Raw genomic sequence first — 21,537 nt, forward strand, 5'->3', positions numbered from 1 at the left:
CACATCCCCAGCAGTAATACTCTTGCAGGCTCCCAGCTGAAAACCGCAAGGCCCCTTGAGAAAACAGCTTTTCTCTAGGGTGTTCTCCCAACTGAGTTTGACTGCTACTGCCAAACACAACGTTCCTCTTCCCAGACACACTGGCAGTGTTGGGTTGTTGTTGTTGTTGTTTTTTAATGATTATCAGAGGCCTATGTGGTCTTCTCAGGGAGACTCCCTCCTTTACTAGGTCAACAGCTGCTTGCTGACAGATCTGACACCTCCCAGAGACTGAATTGCTCTCAAGTCTCACTGGTATCCCTTACATCAAAATAGTGGAAAAGCAAATATAATCAGAATTTGAATAAAGCTAAAATCTGCCTTTCACCTCAACCAGTGGTTCACTCATTGTTTCTTAGGTGAAAGAATTACAGAATGGAGAAGGGAAGACCAGCAGGAAGTGTCTTTCTTGCCCATGTCACCCATACCCTGTGACTCCAGATTGACTCCTGGAGGCCAGGGCTGAAACTAGAGCCAGGCTTCTTGTCTCCCTGGGGTCATGTACCCATTGCCCCAGCTGCTGTGAGTGAGTCAACATCTGCCTCAACCCATCTGCTCTGAATAGTCTCCAAACTTAAAACCATGAGCCCCAAGCATGAGTCTCCAAACATTCATCTTCCTGCCTTTCTACAATCCAGCAGTCCCACAGAGGGAAAGTGTTGTTGTCTCGAATATAGAGCCATGAAGTACAGGCATACAGAGGGTCTATGTCTTTGTAACTGGTTGACTGAACAGAGGCCAAGTAAATTATGTTGGATTGTGGTTCCAGATCAAGATCCCACAGGCCTTTCATGCTATTTCTGGGGCAGATACCACACCTCTGTTCCTATGGATTCCACATACTCATCTGGCCTGTGGAGGCCCATCAGGGCCCTTATTAAGACTACATACAGAATGGAATGTCCCCTCAGCCTCAAGCCTGCCTCCTGATCCCAGTGATACTGAAATGTGTGTATACAGCACTGCCTTTTGAGAGCCTCTGGCCTGCAGTTGCCAGGTTCAAGGTGTCCACTGGGTCCCTCTAATAGTGAGTGTGCAGCCAATGTGGGATTCTTCCCCTCCCTATACATATTCTCTGTCTACCCAGCACATGCAACATTCGGACTCCAGAAAGTCCTTTGCTCTTAAGAATATTCCTGGCTAAGCTTATTTAATTATGCTCCCTTAATTAATTAAGACCTCACAGGTGAACTGCAGGGAAATTTCCTCAGGGAGAACATATAGTGAATAAGAGTATCTGAGATCTGCTCCTGGAAATCAGGACAAGAGTGATAACGAGGTCTAAGCAAGGGCCTCATAGTTGTTTTATATACACCTGTCATCGCACATGCCATGGATAGATTTATAACTTTAGATTGGAGCCCATGTGGCACATGGCAGTCATACAGTCAGTAGCTACATTTGTCCCTTCTGCCTAGAAACCTGGACAAACTTTCCTTCCAGAATTCCTTGTACCATCTGAGGAGCCACCTTGAAAGTAACATGGGATGCTGATTATTTCCCAGGTTAGCAGTATGAGGCAGCCCAGGGAAAGAATTTGAGAGTTAGGAAGGGAGTAACATTGGAACTAGTTAGAAGAGCAGCAGCATCCATTGTGGAATTTGATCAGAACCTTGAAACAGACTCCTTCATGCAGCTATGGCCTGGGCCTCTTGAGGTCTCAGTTTAGCATTTTACCATGAAGGGACAATGCCTGAGCTCACCACACCCTCTCCTTGCACTCATGGGATGTCATCTGGGTGGTCTGGACAGCCTGCGTGGAGTAGTCTCTGGACCTGTGCACACATCTGCAATGGGCCCTCAGGGATTAGGGTCTTTGCACCACCCTGCTGTGGTCAGTTATAGGTATGAGTGTGAAAGTTAGACCGTGAGATCATGGCAGGGAGGCTAGAATCATACAGCAAGACAGAGTTGTGTGATTCCCAAGGGAACTTGGAGGGTCACTTGTGTTGCTGCTCCAGAGCAGTGAGTTAAAAGCACTGAGGTTTCACAGCTGCTGATTTACTGTGTGCGACTTCACACCCTGCGGTTGTGTGTGCATCCAGGTTTGAGAATGTGGTGTGGTGGCTGGTCTGTCCCCAAGTTGAGAATGTCTGCAGGGTAGGTAGTTTTAGGGCTGGCACAGAGCACACTCAGGCACCCCAGGCTTTGGAGGCAGCTCAGGACTTCTGGCCAGTCTGCCTTCCTGAGGAGGGTCTGGACTGAAAGGCCTCCTGGTAGCTTTTATCCAGGTCTGTCACTTGCTTCCTTCTCTGGGTATACAGTGATCCAGCCTTTATTGCCATCGCTCTTTGGGACCAGGCCAGGAAGGACTGAAAGATGTCAAGAATGACATGAACCAGAGATGGGTCAGTCCAGGGGAGGCAATGATGGGATTGGGGCTCTACAAACCTTCCTGAAAATCTCTTCATACCCTTCTATAGAATTTTGATAATGGCGACTCTCGCCTGGATTCCAGTGAGTTCCTGAAATTTGTGGAGCAGAATGAAACTGCCATTAACATCACCACCTATGCAGACCAGGAGAACAACAAGCTGCTCAGGTGAGATGAAGCAGAACGCTGCCTACAAGAGGTGACTCGAGGCCCTTCCTACCTGTAAAGAGCCACCCATGCCAACATGAAGAAAAAATAGGAACTCTCTCCTGTTCTACTCTGTGAACATTATGAACTAATATATTAAGAACTAATATACTGATCAGATATGTTGATATTTGATCAAATAGTTAGTTTTAGGCCAGAACTTACAAGGAAAAAAGACTGGAATTTTAAATTATCAAGGTTGCATCAGAGCACAGTTGTTTCTGAATGATTTAGGTGATACTATATTGGTTAATTTTCTGAAGGAATTACATTGATTCAATCTAAAATAGCTTCACTGTTGATTAGACAGTCAGTGCTGTTTCACGTGATTGCTCTAATTGTTATAAATGTATATCCCTCTCCTTTTCTGGTATTATCCTAAAATAAATATTAAGAAAAATCAACATCCATGAAACTTCTAGTGTGGTTCCAGTACATCAGTAAGAATTAAAAATAGTAAAAGCTCCTCTCTTGTGTTCAAAAGAAGTGCAAAGCCCATCTTCTAGAAGGATTCTTCCTAAAAATAGTCTATGACCTTAAGGTATAGAATCTGCAAATCCTTCATATTTTGGTAACCTGAAGTCAGATAAGGTTTTACAGTTTCAGTGTTTGAAACTTAAAACATCCCAGCAAGAGAGCTGTCTTTCCTTTTTAGGTGAGAAACCAGGTTCAGAAATGTTGAATAACTAGCTCAAGACCATTTGGGTAGTAAATTAAGTCAATGCTTAAATCCAAGCCAGGGGTGGTATGAATGAATTGCAGTTCTATAAAACTCTTCTGAAAGATCTATTTCTAGAATGGTGATAGTGTGATTCTTGCTTGAATGCCATATTCTTTCAAATCCCATATTCTTCTCATGTCATCTGTCATCTCTTCTGTTTTGATTTTTTTGGTCCAATTGACTTGACAGTCACACCAGTGGGAAGGCAGTTGCTGGTGGAGGGTGTGCAGGTAGGGAAAACATCAATCAAAGTGGACAAAACCATTCACAAAACTTGAGTCATCTTGAGAACATTAGAACAAGTTTCAGTGATCCGGCATCCAGTTTAATAAACTGAAGGTTAGGTGCTTATAGGAGTCAGTCTGGGTGGTGCTTGAGACAGGTCAGTGTAGAAAGAAAACTGGTCAATGAACACTCCTCTCCCTGGCCTCCTGGAGGCCCCGGTTATATGTGAGCCTGGTTCTTCGCTGTCTTGGGTGTGAGGCGGAAGCCTTGCTGATGTGTTTCTCCTGTGTTTTGTTGCAGAGGACTCTGTGTCGATGCGCTCATTGAACTGTCCGATGAAAATGCCGACTGGAAACTCAGCTTCCAAGAGTTCCTCAAATGCCTCAACCCATCTTTCAACCCTCCTGAGAAGAGTATGCCTAACATAGAAATTGAGAGGGTTTTGGAGGCATTTGGGGGGAGCCAAGATAGAGAGGGTCGGTGGAATTCTGTAGAGCTGGCTGAGAAAATCCCTTTCCACAGTTCTAGACTGGGCCCCAGCCCATCATCTCCATGGTGCTGTAAAGGTCCAAAAGGGTCTCTGTTGAGTGAGGGTATCTGCTCAGCCATGGTGCCTCTGAGGGACAGGCAGGCCTTGTCAGGGAAAAGGGCAAGGTGCAGACTACAGCAAAACCTTCACAACCAAATTATTGTCTTATTTCTGGTCCAACAGAGTGCGCCCTGGAGGATGAAAGGTATGCAGATGGAGCCGAGACCGAGGTGGATTGTAACCGCTGTGTCTGTGCCTGTGGGAACTGGGTCTGCACAGCCATGACGTGTGATGGTGAGCTGTGCCCCTGGCAGAAATAAAGAGCAGCTGGAGGCATGGGAAAGAGGACATTGACTGGGAACAAGGAGCCCAAGCAGCGAGTAACAGACCCAAACTTGTAATGTCGGGGCTCCCAGGGGCAGCACTATAGGTGAAGTACTTGGCCCAGATGCATTAAGTTTGAAAATCACAGCTGAGCCTTCAAACAAGTGATGACTGAGACCAAGGCCACGTGTAAATGTTGATATGAGCTGGAATGATCATAATGAAAGCAAACGCCAATTTAGGACTATGTGCCAGGCATTCTTCTAAGCACTTAATCCTTGTGACACTTTAGGGAATACTATATATAAGACTGAGGTGATTGGAAGTCAAAATAACTCCTCATTTTAACTCCTAGTATTGCAAATACCTAGGGGGGGGGGGGGGCGGGAAATGAAAATATCTGTAGACCCTCATTGAACTATAGAATTAGGTAATCTAAAAAAATTTTTTTGAAATAATGTTGAAGTAGTTGAGACATGGGCAGGGAGGGATGGGGAGATAAAGATGTCAGAAAAAATTAGGGGGACAGAGCAGAGAGTAAAGGTTGTGTTAGAACCAATAGGGTCCCATCACAGTCCTGGGCTACAGTGATGGCAGAAATCAAGCCCTACCAAAGAACCGGGGACTATTCAATTTGGAGGCAAGGCAGAGAAGGGTGTTGAAGCCAGGTCTGGAATGGAATTGAATCACCTTAAGTTTGAGTAGAAAGGTCAGTTGGAACCAGACCCAAAAGTTACACTGGAGGGCGTGAACCTAAAATTATATTTTAAAAAGTTAGCTGAGGCAAGAAGAAGTGGATTGGTACCTAAAATTGTATCAGGAAGATTAGGTAAAATGGTGACTGGGAGGAGGAGCCCAAGGAGCTAGGAAGAGCTTCTCCTGGACGAGGAGCTGAGGAGCACCAACAGTATAATAAACAGAGGCTCACGCTGTCCATGGGATCACTAGCCTACCACTGCCCAGGACCAAGTCCATTTTCACTGTGGGCAGGAGACCAGCCTAATTCTAGGTAGGATCAGAGAGCAGGGAGAATACAGATATTTCAGCAATTTCTAGAAGTTGCTGGAAGTCAAGACCAAGCTGCAATAGCCAGAATACACACACAGTAGCTACTAAAGCCAGCAGAGAACATCTTAAAACAGCAACTGGGCCTGCCTCAACCAGGAAGCACCCTTTGCTTGTCTTCCCTTAACACCTTCAGTACATAACTGCTTTCATTCTGGATTTTGAAAGTTAGTCTTCCATTTCTAAGATGCAGGAGTCAGCATGCAGCTGGTTTATAGAACCCTAAGCATCATTGTCTGGATAAGCCCCATCACGTGTATCAGATAAAATTCAAATCATCCCCTCCATCATTTGCTTATTTCCATAGGCACACAGCTCTAGACTGCTTGTTCTCCCTCCCAGGAAGGCCCAATTCAGATCTCTGTTTGGGTATAAAAATATAATTCAGGGACTGGGAGCGTAATTCCGTGGTAGGGCTTTTGCCTAGAGTGTTTGAGGCCCAGCACATGTTCACTCCCCAGCACCACAAAAACTAAAGAGCAGTCCCAATGGTGGTACCGCAGGGATCTTAGCATGTCTTGATATGGAGGCCTGGGATCTAAGAGGAAATTATAGAGGCAGTGTTCAGAGGCATTTCTGGGGTAGTGCCTGAAAGTTAGCAAACTGGTATTAGGTCACAAATCCCAAAGAGAAAGCAAGCAGGACATCAAGATGTTGTAGACCCATGAAGCTAGGGCCAAGTGAAACTGCTGGGAGGGGCAGGTCAATGCCACTGCCTGGTGTTTCCTGATGGTAAACATTGTGATTGATACCCAGAAATTCCTGAGTCCCATCCCAAATGTACTGAATTAGAATCTGCAAAAAGAAGAGCTTGGGAACCTGTGTAGTTTTTTTTTTGTTTGTTTGTTTGTTTTGTTTTGTTTGTTCCTACACAAAATTGGGAAACATTACTAAATGTAGTGTTTATAACCCTGTCTGCACACCACAAGAGCCTCTTTAAAAAAATTACTGGTGCAAAGGCCCAACCTTACATAAATTAAATTTGAATCTCTGAAGATGAAAGCTAGGCTTTTTTTTTTTTTCCTTTTGTGGTGCTAGGGATCAAAAGCAAATGTGGGTCCTTGCTCGTACTAGGTAAGTGCTCTACCAATGAGCTCTCCCTCATCCAGCAATGATATATGTAAGTGTTCATCGGGGCATTTTGAGGATATGTAAGTGATTAAGAATCACTGCCCCAGAGGAATTTCCTGAGCCAGGACCCAGGTTCTCGACATAGCTTTTCTGCTAGACCAGTTGAAAGACGCTGGGAACAGAGGCCAGAGAATAGTTGGTAGATTTCTTGTTTGTAGTGTGTTACCTTGGAGATGTCAGTTGTATGAGACCCTGCATGGCTTCATACTCAAGAGAAATGTGAGCAATCTACTCTCCCTCCATAGGTTAAATGGTCGATGAGAACCCATAAGGTGGATCTTAGTGAATTCCTCACAGGCTTACCACAGCTGCCAATGTCTGAGCTTTGATTCTTTTTGCAGGAAAGAATCAGAAGGGGACCCAGACCCAGACAGAGGAGGAGGTGACCAGATATGTCCAGGAGCTCCAAAAGCACCAGGTGAGTGGTGGCCACTGTGTTGGTTCAGGTATTGCTGCTGCCTCCAGGCCCTTCTACCACTTAGTCACTGCCCACTGCCCCAGGAGACCAAGGAGACACACTTTGTTCAATACAGTAGATCCTGCATGATATCATTTCACATGCATTATCAAACTGGGATACAGTTTTTGATGAAGTCCTCTAAGAGCCCAGCAAGATCCAACAGATGTAAGTTACAACTTGGTGAGTGACTATGTAAGTAAGAATTGCTATTAGCAAGTGAGCATGATCTGAAGCAGTATTAGTGTTTCCTATCATGGCGTGCCCAGACCCAGTTTGAAAACTGCTCTTGGAGAGCAGGCTCCATAACTTGCTCATCGTTGTGCCCTTACATCTGGCACTGGGCCCGGTATGCAGTAGACACTCAGTGAGAAATGAGTGGATTCATACCTCAATAGAAAGGATCTAAGTTCAATACCATATGGTCAGAGAAGAACCTGTGATTGACAAAAATTCTCCTTCCTGGAGATTCAAAAGGTAGTAAATCAGAGGTCTGCTTAGACTGTATGTCAGTGTGTTGAAAGCCTCTTTAAGGAAAGCGCTCTTAGCAGAGTAGAGGTCCACTGAGGCACTGTGGCAATATTGGGTCCTGGGCCTGTCCTTCTACCACTGTGCTGTGTAGTCTTAACAGGATACTGCTCCTTGCATTATCTATCTGTTGACTAGATCTAATAATAGAAGCCTTCTCCCTGACGTTTGAGTTTTTAAGGAATATCACAGTCACAAAAGCTACTAAACCACTGAGATGAAATGTTTAACATGAGTAAAAAAAAAAAAATTACTATTGATAGTAATTGTTCATATTTACTGATCATTCTTTTTTTAATATTTTTTCAAATGTACATGAACACAATATCTTTATTTTGTTTATTTATTTTTATGTGGTGCTGAAGATCAAACCCAGGGTCTCTCACATGCGAGGCAAGCGCTCTACCACTGAGCCACAACCCCAGCCCCTTATTGATCATTCTTTACGTGCATTTTGACATTATTATCACCGATTGTGTCAAAATCTCTTGTCCATTGTTTAAGCAGAAGCTTCTAGTCTTTCTTTTCCTAATTTCACAAGTCTTGAGTGAGTACGTGAGTTCAACCAATTAAAAGGGAAGGAAAAACTTCACAGGAATTCCTTTCATCTAGTGTGGAGAAGTTACAGTGGAGTAACAGATGGTGGGGAGTGAATTACAGTAGCTAACATTTTTAATTTTCTCTGTCTTATGGGAATTTCTTCAGAAGCAGACACTGAGACAAGGACTCAAGTAGAGCGTTTATGTGGGAGGCAATCCCGTAAAACAGCAGAAGAGATGTAGGGAAATGCACTCAGGAAGGAAGCAATAAAGAGTGTATTCAGATCAGGCATGAAGATGCTCACCTATAATCCCTGCTACTTGGCAGGAGGACTGCAAGTTTGAGGCCAGCCTGAACAACTTAGGGAGACCAAAATAATAATAATAAAAAGAAGAATATCCAGGCAAGGCACTACAGGGGCACTAGGAACTTAATCCTATTGGGGAACTCCGGGAACTGAGTTACTGTGCCTGAGATGGGAGGAACTGGAGTATTTCTACAAAAACTCACATCAGCCATTGGCTGAGGGCTACCTGGGTTCATTAATTCCCTGGCATATCTGGCTACAGCACATGCAGGCAGTGTTAGGCTTCCAAAGCTAGAGAAAGCCCTCAGGCAGAGGTGCTGGTGTGGCAGTAAGAAGCCATGCCAGTTTCCACCAAAACAGATGAAGCAAGGGGCTGGGGATGGAAACTGACTGTGGCCAGTCAATGTGGCCAATGGTTTTTTTCTAATTATTTTTTTTTAAATTGAGGTATAATTCACATGTCATAAAATTTAGTGCTAAAAAATATGCAATTTAGTGGGTTTTAGTCTATTCAGTTCTCACCACTAATTCTAGGAAGTTTTCAGTATCCAAAAAGAAATCCTATAACTATTAGAAGTCATTCCACATTCTCTTCTCCCTCTGCCCTTGGCAACCACAAATCTACTTTCTGACTCTATAGATTTGATTTGCCTATTCTAGATATTTCATAAAAATAAAATCATTCACTACATGGTCTTTTATTTATTTATTTATTTTATGGGGGGTCTAATTCTTTAACTTGGGATAGTGTTTTCAAAGTTCATCCTTACAGCATGAATCAGTCCTTCATTCCTCTTTGTGGCTGAATACCATTGCACATATACCACATTTTGTATATCCATTCATCAGTTGATGGACGTTTAAGTCATTTTAATTTTGAGCCCTGATGAATGATGCTGCTGTGAATATTAATTGTACAAGCTTTTGTGTCAGTATATGTTTTCAAATTTTTTTATGAACATGTATGTTTTAGTCCGTTTTTTGACTTCTATGATTAAAAGGATCTGATCAGAACAACTATAGAAGAGGAAAAGTTTATTTGAGGGCTCATAGTTTCAGAGGTCATACTCTCTAGAAGGCTGGCTCCATTTCTCGGGATGTGTGGCAGAGGGAAGCAGCTCACATCATGGTGATCAAGAAGCAGAGAGAGAGACTCCACTTTCCAGATACAAATATATACACCAAAGCCACGCCCTAATTTCCACTGCCTCCAGCCATACCCCACCACTCAGTGAATCCCTATCAGGGGATTAATTCACTGATTGGGTTAAGACTCTCACAACCCAATCATCTTTCCTCTGAACTGTCTTGCATTGACTTACAGGTGAGGGTTTTTTTCTTGGCTCCTGCTTTTGGAGACTTCCCCAATCAAATAAATGAAGGCATTTGCCATCATCAGGATACCCAACAACTCACATCCAAACCATAATAATATTTTTTTAATTCTCTTATATACCTGAAAGTGCAATTGTTGAGTCATATGGTAACTCCATATTTAGGACTATTTTCCAAAGTGGCCACACCTCTGTACATTCTCATCAACAGTGTCCTAACTTCCTCACATCCTTGTCAGTATTTTCTGGTTGTTTTTTTTTTTTTCTTGTTTGTTTAATTTGGTTGTTTTTTTTTTTTTTTGTGGTTTTTTAATTGTTTGTTTGTTTTGTTTTGTTTTATTGTTACTAGGGATCAAACTCAGGGCCTTGGACACACTAGACAAGTTCTCTACCACTAAGCTATATCACCAGTCTTTTTCTTTTATTTTGAGACAGGGTCTTACTAAATTGCCTAGGCTGGTCTCACACTTATACTCCTCCTGTCTCAGCCTTCTGAGCAGCTGTGGATAGAGATGTGCACCACCACACATAGCTGTTATTGTTTTTATTTTAGCTTCGCTAGTGGAAGTGAAGTGGTATCTCATTGTGATTCTGATTTGTATTTCCCTAATGACTAGTGATGTTGGACATCTTCTTAAGTCCTCATTAACTGTGTGTATCTTCTTTGAGAAAAATGCCAGGCAGTGTTGTAAAAGCCAGTACTTTCTTATTCTCATTTTACTGTTGGAAGACATTGAGATACAGGTTTCACAGTATGCCCAAGAAAGTAGCACAGTTGAATTCAAGTTCAGACTGTCTACTTCCAGAAACTGTTGTTGCTCTTAACACTTCTCTGGGATTTGTGGGATTCAGAATATCAGTATCCTTTTATTTATCCTTAAAATGGAAATAATAAGATCTGATCTTGTTTCGTAGGAGTACAGATGGAGTCAGCTTTGAATTCAGTAAAGAACTCCTACTTACCAGAATTCAAATTCAGCATAAGAATGTATCTGTTGGGGGCTAAGGTTGTGGCTCAATGGTAGCGTGCTTGCCTAGCCTGTGTGAGGCACTGGGTTCGATTCTCAGAACCACATATAAATAAATAAAGTAAAGGTCCACTGACAATTAAAAACATTTTTAAAAAAAGAATGTATCTGTTGGGCTGGGATTGTGGCTCAGTAGTAGAGTGCTTGCCTCACATGCGTGGGGCACTGGGTTCAATTCTCAGGACTACATAAATAAATAAAATAAAGGTATTGTGTCCACCTACAATTAAAAATTTAGAAAAAAAATATTTTTTTTAAAAAAAAGAATGCATCTGTCAATAACAGCTGTATAAAGTCTTTTTTTTTTTAATTTTTTATTGTTGGTTGTTCAAAAACATTACATAGTTCTTGATATATCATATTTCACACTTTGATTCAAGTGGGTTATGAGCTCCCATTTTTACCCCATATACAGATTGCAGAATCACATCAGTTACACATCCATTGATTTACATATTGCCATACTAGTGTCTGTTGTGTTCTGCTGCCTTTCCTATCCTCTACTATCCCCCCTCCCCTCCCCTCCCCTCCCCTCTTCTCTCTCTGCCCCCTCTACTAACATTCATTTGTCCCCCTTGTATTATTTTTCCCTTTCCCCTCACTTCCTCTTGTATGTACTTTTGTATAACTCTGAGGGTCTCCTTCCATTTCCATGCAATTTCCCTTCTCTCTCCCTTTCCCTCCCACCTCTCATCCCTGTTTAATGTTAATCTTCTTCTCATGCTCTTCGACCTTACTCTGTTCTTAGTTACTCTCCTTATATCAAAGAAGACATTTGGCATTTGTTTTTTAGGGATTGGCTAGCTTCACTTAGCATAATCTGCTCTAATGCCATCCATTTCCCTGTAAATTCTATGATTTTGTCATTTTTTAATGCAGAGTAATACTCCATTGTGTATAAATGCCACATTTTTTTTATCCATTCATCTATTGAAGGGCATCTAGGTTGGTTCCACAGTCTTGCTATTGTGAATTGTGCTGCTATGAACATCGATGTAGCAGTGTCCCTGTAGCATGCTCTTTTTAGGTCTTTAGGGAATAGACCGAGAAGGGGAATAGCTGGGTCAAATGGTGGCTCCATTCCCAGCTTTCCAAGAAATCTCCATACTGCTTTCCAAATTGGCTGCACCAATTTGCAGTCCCACCAGCAATGTACAAGTGTACCCTTTTCCCCACATCCTCGCCAGCACTTGTTGTTGTTTGACTTCATAATGGCTGCCAATCTAACTGGAGTGAGATGGTATCTTAGGGTGGTTTTGATTTGCATTTCTCTGACTGCTAGAGATGGTGAGCATTTTTTCATGTACTTGTTGATTGATTGTATGTCCTCCTCTGAGAAGTGTCTGTTCAGGTCCTTGGCCCATTTGTTGATTGGGTTGTTTGTTCTCTTATTGTCTAATTTTTTGAGTTCTTTGTATACTCTGGATATTAGGGCTCTATCTGAAGTGTGAGGAGTAAAGATTTGTTCCCAGGATGTAGGCTCTCTATTGTATAAAGTCTTGAGACCCAGATAAATGCCAGTGATTTTTTTAATATTTCCCTGATGATTATTTTCTCTTACATCTCAAAGGAAACAGCTGAAAAGACCAAGAAGGTGAGCACTAAAGAGATCTAAGAAGAGGCACTTAGACACAGTGTCTGGAACCCAGCACCTTCTCTTCCACTCCAGCGCTGAGTCCAGTATACGCAAGTGTCTGCTAAAATCGCCAAATCACCAGTATTTGCTTATATAGCAATGAATTTTATTTTGTTTATTTGTTTTGCAATAAAGGAAGTGGGGGTGGCTGGCTAGTAGGGGAAGGGCCATAGCCTTCATTTCTAGGAGTACTTCCAGAGAAACTGTGCTCTGGGGCTAGAGGCAAGTAAAGAAACTGCATCAGGGTGGGGAGGGAGCAGACCCAGATCTGAAGCCTTTCTGAGTCCACCACAGCTGTGTGCAGACTGCAGGGAGAGACACGCAGTGCCAGAGAAGACTGAGCAGGCCGTCCCTGCAGGAGGACAGTGGAGAGGAACTCATTCTGCTTTCAGCCCATGCTGTTGCTACTGTCAGCATGACAGACCTCCAGCATCTCTGCTTCTCCATTGCCTTTAGATACACAACCACCCTGTTAGTTACTGTGTCCCGCAGGCTTGGATGGAGTTTCTGGGAGGGTATGCCCAAATGATGCAGATACTTGTATACTTCAAGCCCCGTAGAGACTTAACCAAATTTTTAAAATACTTTTTACCGAAGGTGCTATATCTCTGTCAAACACTTTTTTTTTTTTGGCAAGTTGACTTCATTCTTCAATTATTATCATTATATTATTGTTGTTGTTTTATAATATTTTATTTTCTTGACTAGATATTAAGCTTTTGTAATTATTTTCCAGTACTACCATTTCAGAGGTGGAAGGAGTTTGGGATGCTTCCTGGTACAGGAACTTCTGTAACCCAGACCCCCCAACCCCACCACATACTAGAGTAGATATACCCTACAGTGTCAGCACCTCTGGCTTCTAGCAGATCAGCTGTGTACCACAAAGGGCAGAAGTTTCCTCAGACAGAAGCCAGGGGATGAAGCGTCTTCATATAAAGCTTTCAAGATCCAAAAAGTTAATTTGTTTTCATTTATTCTGAGAAGTTCAGGCAAATCACTGTTTGAAAGGCTAGAGGCTTACAGTGCCTCCAACATGCTCATTGATCTACCATTAGCTAGCACAGTGATATGGCCCCAATCTCCTGTTACTGGGCCTCAGTTTCCTCAGTGAGCTGATAAGAATGCATTAACCTTTTGATCTGACAGATTTTGTGGTTCTGGTAATTGGTTCAGAGCCAGGTAGGTTCCTGTGATTTTCCTTCTTATGATAAACCTTATCAACAAGAAGAGTCAGATAGCCAAAAATAAGATGTCCAAGTTTGACCTCGGCCTGAATGACCCTTGCCAGCCCTCCATGGGAAAGTGTGCCCAGGAGGAGAGTGCAAGAGAGAGAACCACCCCTCTGTCTTCGGCTGTGCATGGCAAGGGCAATCTCTTGTTGGAGTCAGAAAGAGCTTTCCCTTTAGAGAAGAGAACAAAAGAAAGTTTGACATTTGAGGGGGTGAAAAACAGAGACGGAATTTTCAAACTGAACCTTGGGGAGAAGTCAGTTGTTCACAGTCAGTCCTGTGTCTGTGGCCTTGAATTATTATACCCGCTCATTACCCTGTTTTAGATGTGTTTGTCATAACAAGGTCAAATATTTGAAGTGAATTCTTTTGCAAAAATTAAATTACATATTATGTAGTTTGTATGCACAGGCAATTGTGAGAAAGTCTGCCAGAATTCCTTCTAAGTAGTTTTCCTTGTTCTCTTTGAAAGGGGAAAATTCCACTTCACTTCTAATTCTGCAAAAAAATTCTTTCATGTACCATCCCATTTAAAAAATACTTTGAACCTCCCCACCCCCTTGTGCAGTCTGAAATGCAGCTCCCTGTCCAAGTGCCTTGGAGAACTCACAGCAGCATGCCTTAACTAAAAGAAGTTTTGCCAGTTCTTGGACACAATGAGAGAGGGCAGGAGTCCTAGTTGGTTTAAAGCAAGAAGCCACAGTGTCTGTTCACTGGTCACATTTAGAACAATGATAACCATCCAAGACTCTACCCAACCCTGCAACATTGAATTCCCAAGAGCAAATCCACATTCCTCTTGAGTTCTGCTGCTCTGTGTAAATAGGGCAGCTGTTGTCTGCACCATGAGATCACATGATCTGAGGACCATTCATGGAAAAGCTGCTAAATAGCCTAGTTTGGGGAGTCTCACATAGAGCTTTGCATGGAACGAACATGCAGGATCAAATCAGGTTCAGTTCTTTCAGCCCTCTGAAAGCATTTAAGGCATAGCTGCAAGCTTTTTGGGCTTTCTGCGTGTGTGTGGTTTTATAAGCAGTGTCTGCTAAGATCCAGTGTCCATGGAAACCTTCCCACATGCTGTGACTCTGGACTATCACTGTTTTGGGAAAGCAGGGCTCTTCCACCAGCTAACAAGCCCATGTGAACCAGTCTGAATGTCTTTCCTTTAGCCTATGATTTAAATAGTCAAACTTCAGGAAACAATTAACAGGTTTGTTGCCTGTGTGTTTGTGAAAATGTATTTGTATTTAGTATGCTTCCATATTGCATTTAACTTGTTTTTGTAACTCCTGATTTTTTTTGGTTACTATTGATAAATAAAACAAATAAAATAATAGTTTTATTGGTTTCCTTCCCTTCAGTCAAGGCCAAATAAAATTGTGCAAACAAACAATAACCACTTTCCTCATAAAAGTAAACTTGAGTTTCAGGAACCTTTTTTAAAAAAGGTACTAAAGAGTCTGTCCTAAAGGCATCTTGGGTGTTTAGTGAAATAAGCCATACTCGAAAATCAAGGGTCAAATATTTTCTATTATGTAGAAGCTAGAGAGAAAAAAGGAATTAAAAGGAGGATCTCAGAAAAAGAGGGGGGAAATCAGTAGAATAGAAGCGTAGGACCAAGGGTAAGGGCAAAGGGGGAAGAAAGAGAAAAAATTGGGGAATGAAGTTGACCAAATTATGCTGTGTGCATATATGAATATATCACAATTTATTCCAATTTTATATATAACTATGATGTGCCAATTAAATAAATAAATTGAGAAAAGACATTTTGGGAATGCAGCTGGGAGGGAAAGTTTACTTGGGCTAGTAGGATGGTGGATGTGGATAGAGAGTGATGAGAAGTCAGGGAGTGACTTGGTCCATTCAGACTGCTATAACAAAATAGCTTAGACTGGGTAATATGTAAACAATTCATTGTTCAGTCTGGAGGTTGATAAGTCTAAAGGCATAGCAGTTTAGGTGTCTGATGATAGCTTGTTCTCTGCTTTAGACGGGACCTTCTTGTTGCACATGACAGAAGAGGTGAGCAAGCTCTTTTGAGCAAACTATTCAGCCCCTTTTTATAAGGGCATTAATCCCATTCCTGATGGTGGAGCTCCTGTGACCTAATCAGTTCCCAAAGATCCCGTCTCCTAATGCTATTGTATTGGGCATTAGTTTGCCACCTGTGAAAGTTGGTGGTGGGGACACAAACACTCAGAACATGGCAGGAAACATTCCTATATTGGGAAGAGATTAAACTAAAATGACTCTTAAAGGCCCTAGTGAGTCTTCTGAGACTGGATGGCATCTAATGAGGCTGACTACAGATAAAACTGTATAAGAAACCAAGAAAACTTGGGAAGGTGAAACAAGGAATCGTTGCTGGAAACGGGTTGCAATACCTTAATGACTTCCTTTATGCATACTCCCTTTGGGATCAATATTTCCAAGTGGACCAAATGCTGGTTGGTTAAATCATAAGTGGTTAAGACTTCTTTCTGCTCCTCCTTCAACACACATGAGCAATACTTGCTTTCCAACTTACCATTTTCATAACTATGATGCACTCCCCAGAACCACTAATTCTATCTTTCTAAAAGAACACATTTGATAAGTTTTAAAGTTTCTTAATATCACTTATATCTGTATAAACCTTGCTTCCCTAAAATTATAGCCAGGTAACCTTGATTGGATTTGGGAATTGTTCAAATGAGTGGGTGCCTGGTCATAATCATGTTAAATCCTGGCTGTCTTCACCCAACCTCCCATCAGGCTCTGAAACATTTTTCCTACTGTTACAGCATATGTAGGTTGAGAAAGTAAAAAAATATTAAAATAGAACAACATACTTCAGAAGATAAGTTTCCTATAATTAAAATTTAATATTATGAATTAGACAAGAATAAATAATATATAAGCATAAATTGCTTTAATTAGCATTAGTTTTTTGAGTAGCTGTATCAAGTTCTATAAGTCCTCCAATTATTTCTAAAATGAGGGGGAGGGGAGAGAAAAATAGAATATGAATGAGTGGATAAGATGTAAGCAGATGCTCTCAGTCCTGAAGCACATCTAACATGGATGTGGGATATGAAGACATTCATGGGCTACTGCTGCTGGGCTGGGGATTGTTTAATGGCATGGGGTAGGAAGAAAATGTTGCCGTGTAGTCTCCCTGTCAATTAAAAGGAATTTTTTTTTCTAATTATTTAATATGTTATACTTGAAAAAGTAGTATGCACACCTAGAAATAAAAAATCCCAAGTTGTATTGAAGAAAATATAACAAAATCATCTTCTTAGGGGACATATACATTCATAAATATACTTATAATTGCCAGTTGTCCTTCAAAGAGGTTGTATCAATAGACAGTTCCACCAAAAGGACATACATTAAGTGTTTCTATTTCCCTACATTTTTTGCAAACAGTTTTTTTTTTTTTTTGGCTACTAATAGAAGAAAAATGAAATTCCTTGTTGCTTTATTTTTAATTGGTTGATTATATTATTTATTTTGTAAGATTGAGCATCCTTCCATTAATTATTTCATTTCCTTTGCTCTGTTTGTTGTTGGCCTTTATTTTATTGATTTATGATTCATGTCAGTAGCCTTTTGTTATAAGTGTGGCAATTATTTTCCCCCTTTTGAATTTATTTATAGTATTCTTTGTCTTGTTGAAAGCTTCACTATTTATATAAACTAATTCATCCATCTTTTCCTCTCTAGCTTTAAGACAAAAAAACTTTAAACTCTGTGCCATTATTGAAGCCTAAGGACAGAAAACAGCCAGAGCAGAACTTTGAAGTCCTCAAAAAGAACAGAAAATGTCCACTCACGGGGATAAGAGTGGTGTGATGTAGTCATTGCCAGCGTTAGGGAGTGCATAAACTAAATCTACCATTACAACCCAGGGAATATTCCAGAACAGAGTATTCCAACTGGAATAAGCACAGTACAGAGGTGGATCCAAACTGAACTACAATTATTCTATTATCTATTAAGGGTGATTTCTATTTCTACAGTAAAGGCAAAATGGAGACTGAAATCAACACCATTTATGTTCATTTAGCAAATTATTTTGTGTCTCTACTATTTACCAGGCATTTTATTTCTTTTTTAATTTTTTTTTTTTAGTTGTAGATAGACACAATACCTTTATTTTATTTATTTATTTTTATGTGGTGCTGAGGATCAAACCCAGTGCCTCACGTGTGCTAGGCAAGCTCTGTACTACTGAGCCACAACCCCAGCCCTGTTCCAAGTATTTTCTAAGAGTTTATTGTGAGTGCTTGGACTCATCAGTGACCAGTGAAAAGAGATGATGATTTCTGCCTTGTGGAGTTTATGTGCTAGCAGGGACAGATAGATAATAGACATAATAAGTAGGTAAAATTTATGGTGGTATGTTAGAAGGTGATAAGGAGCACATTCAGCAGATAAGGAAGATTGAGAGAGTGCAGATGAGAAAGTGCCTCAGTTTGCAATTTTAAAAAAGGTGGTCAGGGGCTGGGGTTGTGGCTCAGTGACAGAGTGCTCACCTAGCATATGCGAGGCCCTGGGTTCAATCCTCAGCACCACATAAAAATAAATAAATAAATGTATTGTGTCCAATTACAACTAAAAAATAAATATTTTTTCAAAAATGGTGGTCAGGACAGGCCCCATTGAAAAGGTCAACAGAGACTTTAAGCAAAAGGAATTAGCTAGGTGATGTGGTGCCGGAATATCACTTGGGGGCTGAAGTGAAGATGGTGAGAGGTAGAAATAAGGACAAAGAAGTGGAGGACAAAGGACAAAGATGGAGCATGGTTAGGGATTGCGAGGAGAGGTCCTAAAAGGCTATGTAGGGACTTTAGCTTTTACTGAGTGAAATAAAAGCCTTTATGGGTTATTGTATGAGAATAAGTGGGGTAAACCATCAGTAGTTCTATTCTGCATGTGTGCCTAAACATTCTCAAAAACTGATACCTTATGAAAACCTGATTATACCATTCCTTGTGTGATGGCTCACTTAGCTATCTACCAGGTGGGTCCTATCAAGATTCTGATTCATAATGAGCAAAACCAAGCATTATTTAATTTATATTGTAGAGAGCTTTGGGTATGTAAATAACTTCTCTATTTTGTCAAGTAATTTTATATCTGTTAAAAAGAAATATGGATACATACACTGTTAACAGGTGAGACTTGGGAAGCCTAAATAGATGAAGGGAACATGTAGGATTGAACAGATTTTTTTGTGTGTGTGTTCTATGTGCCAGGCCCTGGGAAGGGGACTAGGATTACAACTGTAGTCAAACTCAATATCTTCTCTCAGGGAAATAGGTCAGTAGTCTATGTGGGAGCTTGTAATCATATTATAAGAACAAAGCACATATTATGAGAAAAGACCAGTGCTCTGGAATCAGAAACCATGGGAGAAATTTCTAACCTGAAATCTGAACAAGTAGAATTTCCCTAAAGTCTATTTAGTAGGAGCAGCAAATGCAGCGATCCAAAGATGTAGAAGAGTAAATAAGAGCTTGAAATCCAGACCTCGGTCTGAATCCCACTCTGTTATTTATGGTTGTACCACTGTGGGAAAATTAGATTCTCTGTGATTGTTTCCTCATTTATAAAAATGGAGATGATAGTAATTTGGAACCAGGTACTGCAGCACATGCCTGTTGTCCCAGCTACTTGAGAGACTGAGAGAGGAAGATTACTTAAGCCCAGGGGTTCAAGGCCAGCCTAGGCAACATAGACAAACCCCCATCTCAAAACACAGAAAGTATTTCAGAGGGCTATTATGAGAATTAAATGAAATAAATATATAAATTGGATTAAATAAAGTATTTTAAAAGTTTTCAAAGTGCCTGATAGGCTAAGCACAAAGCCTTTGTTTTTGTTGCTATCCTTTTCTACAAACTGAAGATAACAATAATGCATCATGACGCTGCCATACATGTTAAATAAAATGAATATGTAATGGCCCTGGCTGCTGATGAAAGCTTCATTATTTATATAAACTAACATATCCAGTAATTGCTCAAGTAATTTTTATATCTTTATATATTCTTTGTCTTTCATGAATGCCAGTCATTCTGAATTTCATGTTTCAACATCTTCATAATGGACCTACATTAGAACATGGTTCTAATTGTGATTGTTACTACACTGAGAGGCAATATAATGTAGTACTTAACAACCTGGCTTCCTGGGCTTAAACCCTGGCTCTTCTCTTACCTTTTATGTTTCTCAAAGTTATTTAGCCTCCCTATGCTTCAGTTTCTTCTTCAAAATGGCATAATAGTAACTACCTCATTTGTTTCTTTTTCTGAGGATGAAATAAGCTAATGTGTGTTAATTTTTTAAGTAGTTTCTGACACATGGAAAGTACTACGTAAGTGTCAAATATCATTATTTTTACCAATTGTTTTCACTGATTATGTATTCTATGAATTCTCACAATGACCCTGTGAAAAGATACTTTACAGATAAGGAACATGCAGTCCATAAAGTTTAGGAACTTGTCCAAGGCTTCACAACTAGCAAAGAACAAAGGATTCAATTCCAAGTATGCCCATTCTACCTTATCACAATATTTTCCTTTAAAGATTGTCACATTAACATGAACTATTAATTTCTATTCACTGTTCTTCATAATGTAATTGCTTAGCATATATAATTAATTTACACATTTCTTCATGTAGTTCTAACAACTGCCCCTCCTCTCACTTTGGTTTAAGCAAATATGTGAGTGAAACTCAGGCCAGGACTCTGAAGTCCCCTACAAAGGGATCCCCAACTCAACTTGGTCTCCCCAGTGATGCTGTATGTGGGAGTCATACCAGCTAGTTTGGATTCCCCTGTGATCTTTGGTGCATACCTCAAAGGTTTCTCATTGTGAAAATTTACCTTCAGAATGTAGACATCAGATATGTACAGCTACACAGATCTCTCTGGTGTGCCTCCTTCCTGTGGCATCCTATGTGAAGGTTTTAGAAGCAGTCATATGCTTTGCCCTGGTGAAATTATTTCATCACTGAATCCAAAGTTTCAAAAATCTTGAGTTTTAAGCCAATTAAAACTTCTGGTTCTGGGGCTGAGGTTGTGGTTCAGTGGTAGAATGCTCACCTAGTATACACGAGGCACTGCGTTCAATCCTCAGCACCACATAATGTAAAACAAAAATATTGTGTCCACCTAAAACTAAAAAATAATTAAAAAACAAAACTTCTGGTTCCTAGATAGTTTTCATTTCCCTTATTATCCCATGACCTTTTTCTCCTCTTTTCCATAACCCAAGCTCAATTCCTACATGCCAAACCGTTGGAAAGACATCCCAATCCCTTACCCAAAAAAGGAACAAAGCAGGATGCCCTAGCCTGTTTGTGCTGTTGTAATAAAATGCCATAGACTAGGTGGCTTATAAATAGCAGAAATGTATTGCTTACAGTTCTGGAGGACAGAAAGTCCAGGATTAAGATGCTGATGAACTTGGTATCTGGTAAGAGCCCCACTTCTGGTTTATAGATGCATCTTCTCATTGCATCTTCACATAATGGAAGGGAAGAGGGATCTTCCTTGAGCCTCTTTTATGAGAGTATTAATTTCATTCACAAGAACTCTAACCTAATAGCCTAATCACCTCCCAAAGCTCCACCTCCTAAAACCAATGTGAAGGATAGGATTTCAACAAATGAATTTGGAGAGACACAAAATAGGTGGATACAAGGCATAGAGATAGGAAGGAACAATGTGGAAGATGAGATATAATAATAATATAGACTCTAAAATCAACTGGACAAATCAAAAAATTTTAAAGGCTAGTTTCATCTTCTTGAATTTCCAAGATTTCTATGTCCTTTCTCCAATAATGCACAAATATTT

General features: G+C 40.7%; 1 protein-coding gene across 1 annotated transcript in view; it reads left to right on the plus strand.

Annotated features, from left to right (window-relative positions):
- Fstl1 (follistatin like 1) overlaps positions 1 to 15,016 on the plus strand; it is a 55,775-nt gene extending 40,759 nt beyond the window's left edge. Inside the window, exons 7-11 of the mRNA XM_027936141.2 lie at positions 2,463 to 2,581; positions 3,867 to 3,979; positions 4,279 to 4,389; positions 6,957 to 7,033; positions 12,380 to 15,016. Of these exons, the coding sequence (XP_027791942.1) occupies positions 2,463 to 2,581; positions 3,867 to 3,979; positions 4,279 to 4,389; positions 6,957 to 7,033; positions 12,380 to 12,424 (465 nt within the window). The 3' untranslated portion in view covers positions 12,425 to 15,016. The remainder of the gene's footprint in view (positions 1 to 2,462; positions 2,582 to 3,866; positions 3,980 to 4,278; positions 4,390 to 6,956; positions 7,034 to 12,379) is intronic.
- Positions 15,017 to 21,537: the final 6,521 nt, after the last annotated feature.

This window comes from Marmota flaviventris, chromosome 8 (assembly GCF_047511675.1).
Source record: "Marmota flaviventris isolate mMarFla1 chromosome 8, mMarFla1.hap1, whole genome shotgun sequence".
NCBI lineage: Eukaryota > Metazoa > Chordata > Mammalia > Rodentia > Sciuridae > Marmota > Marmota flaviventris.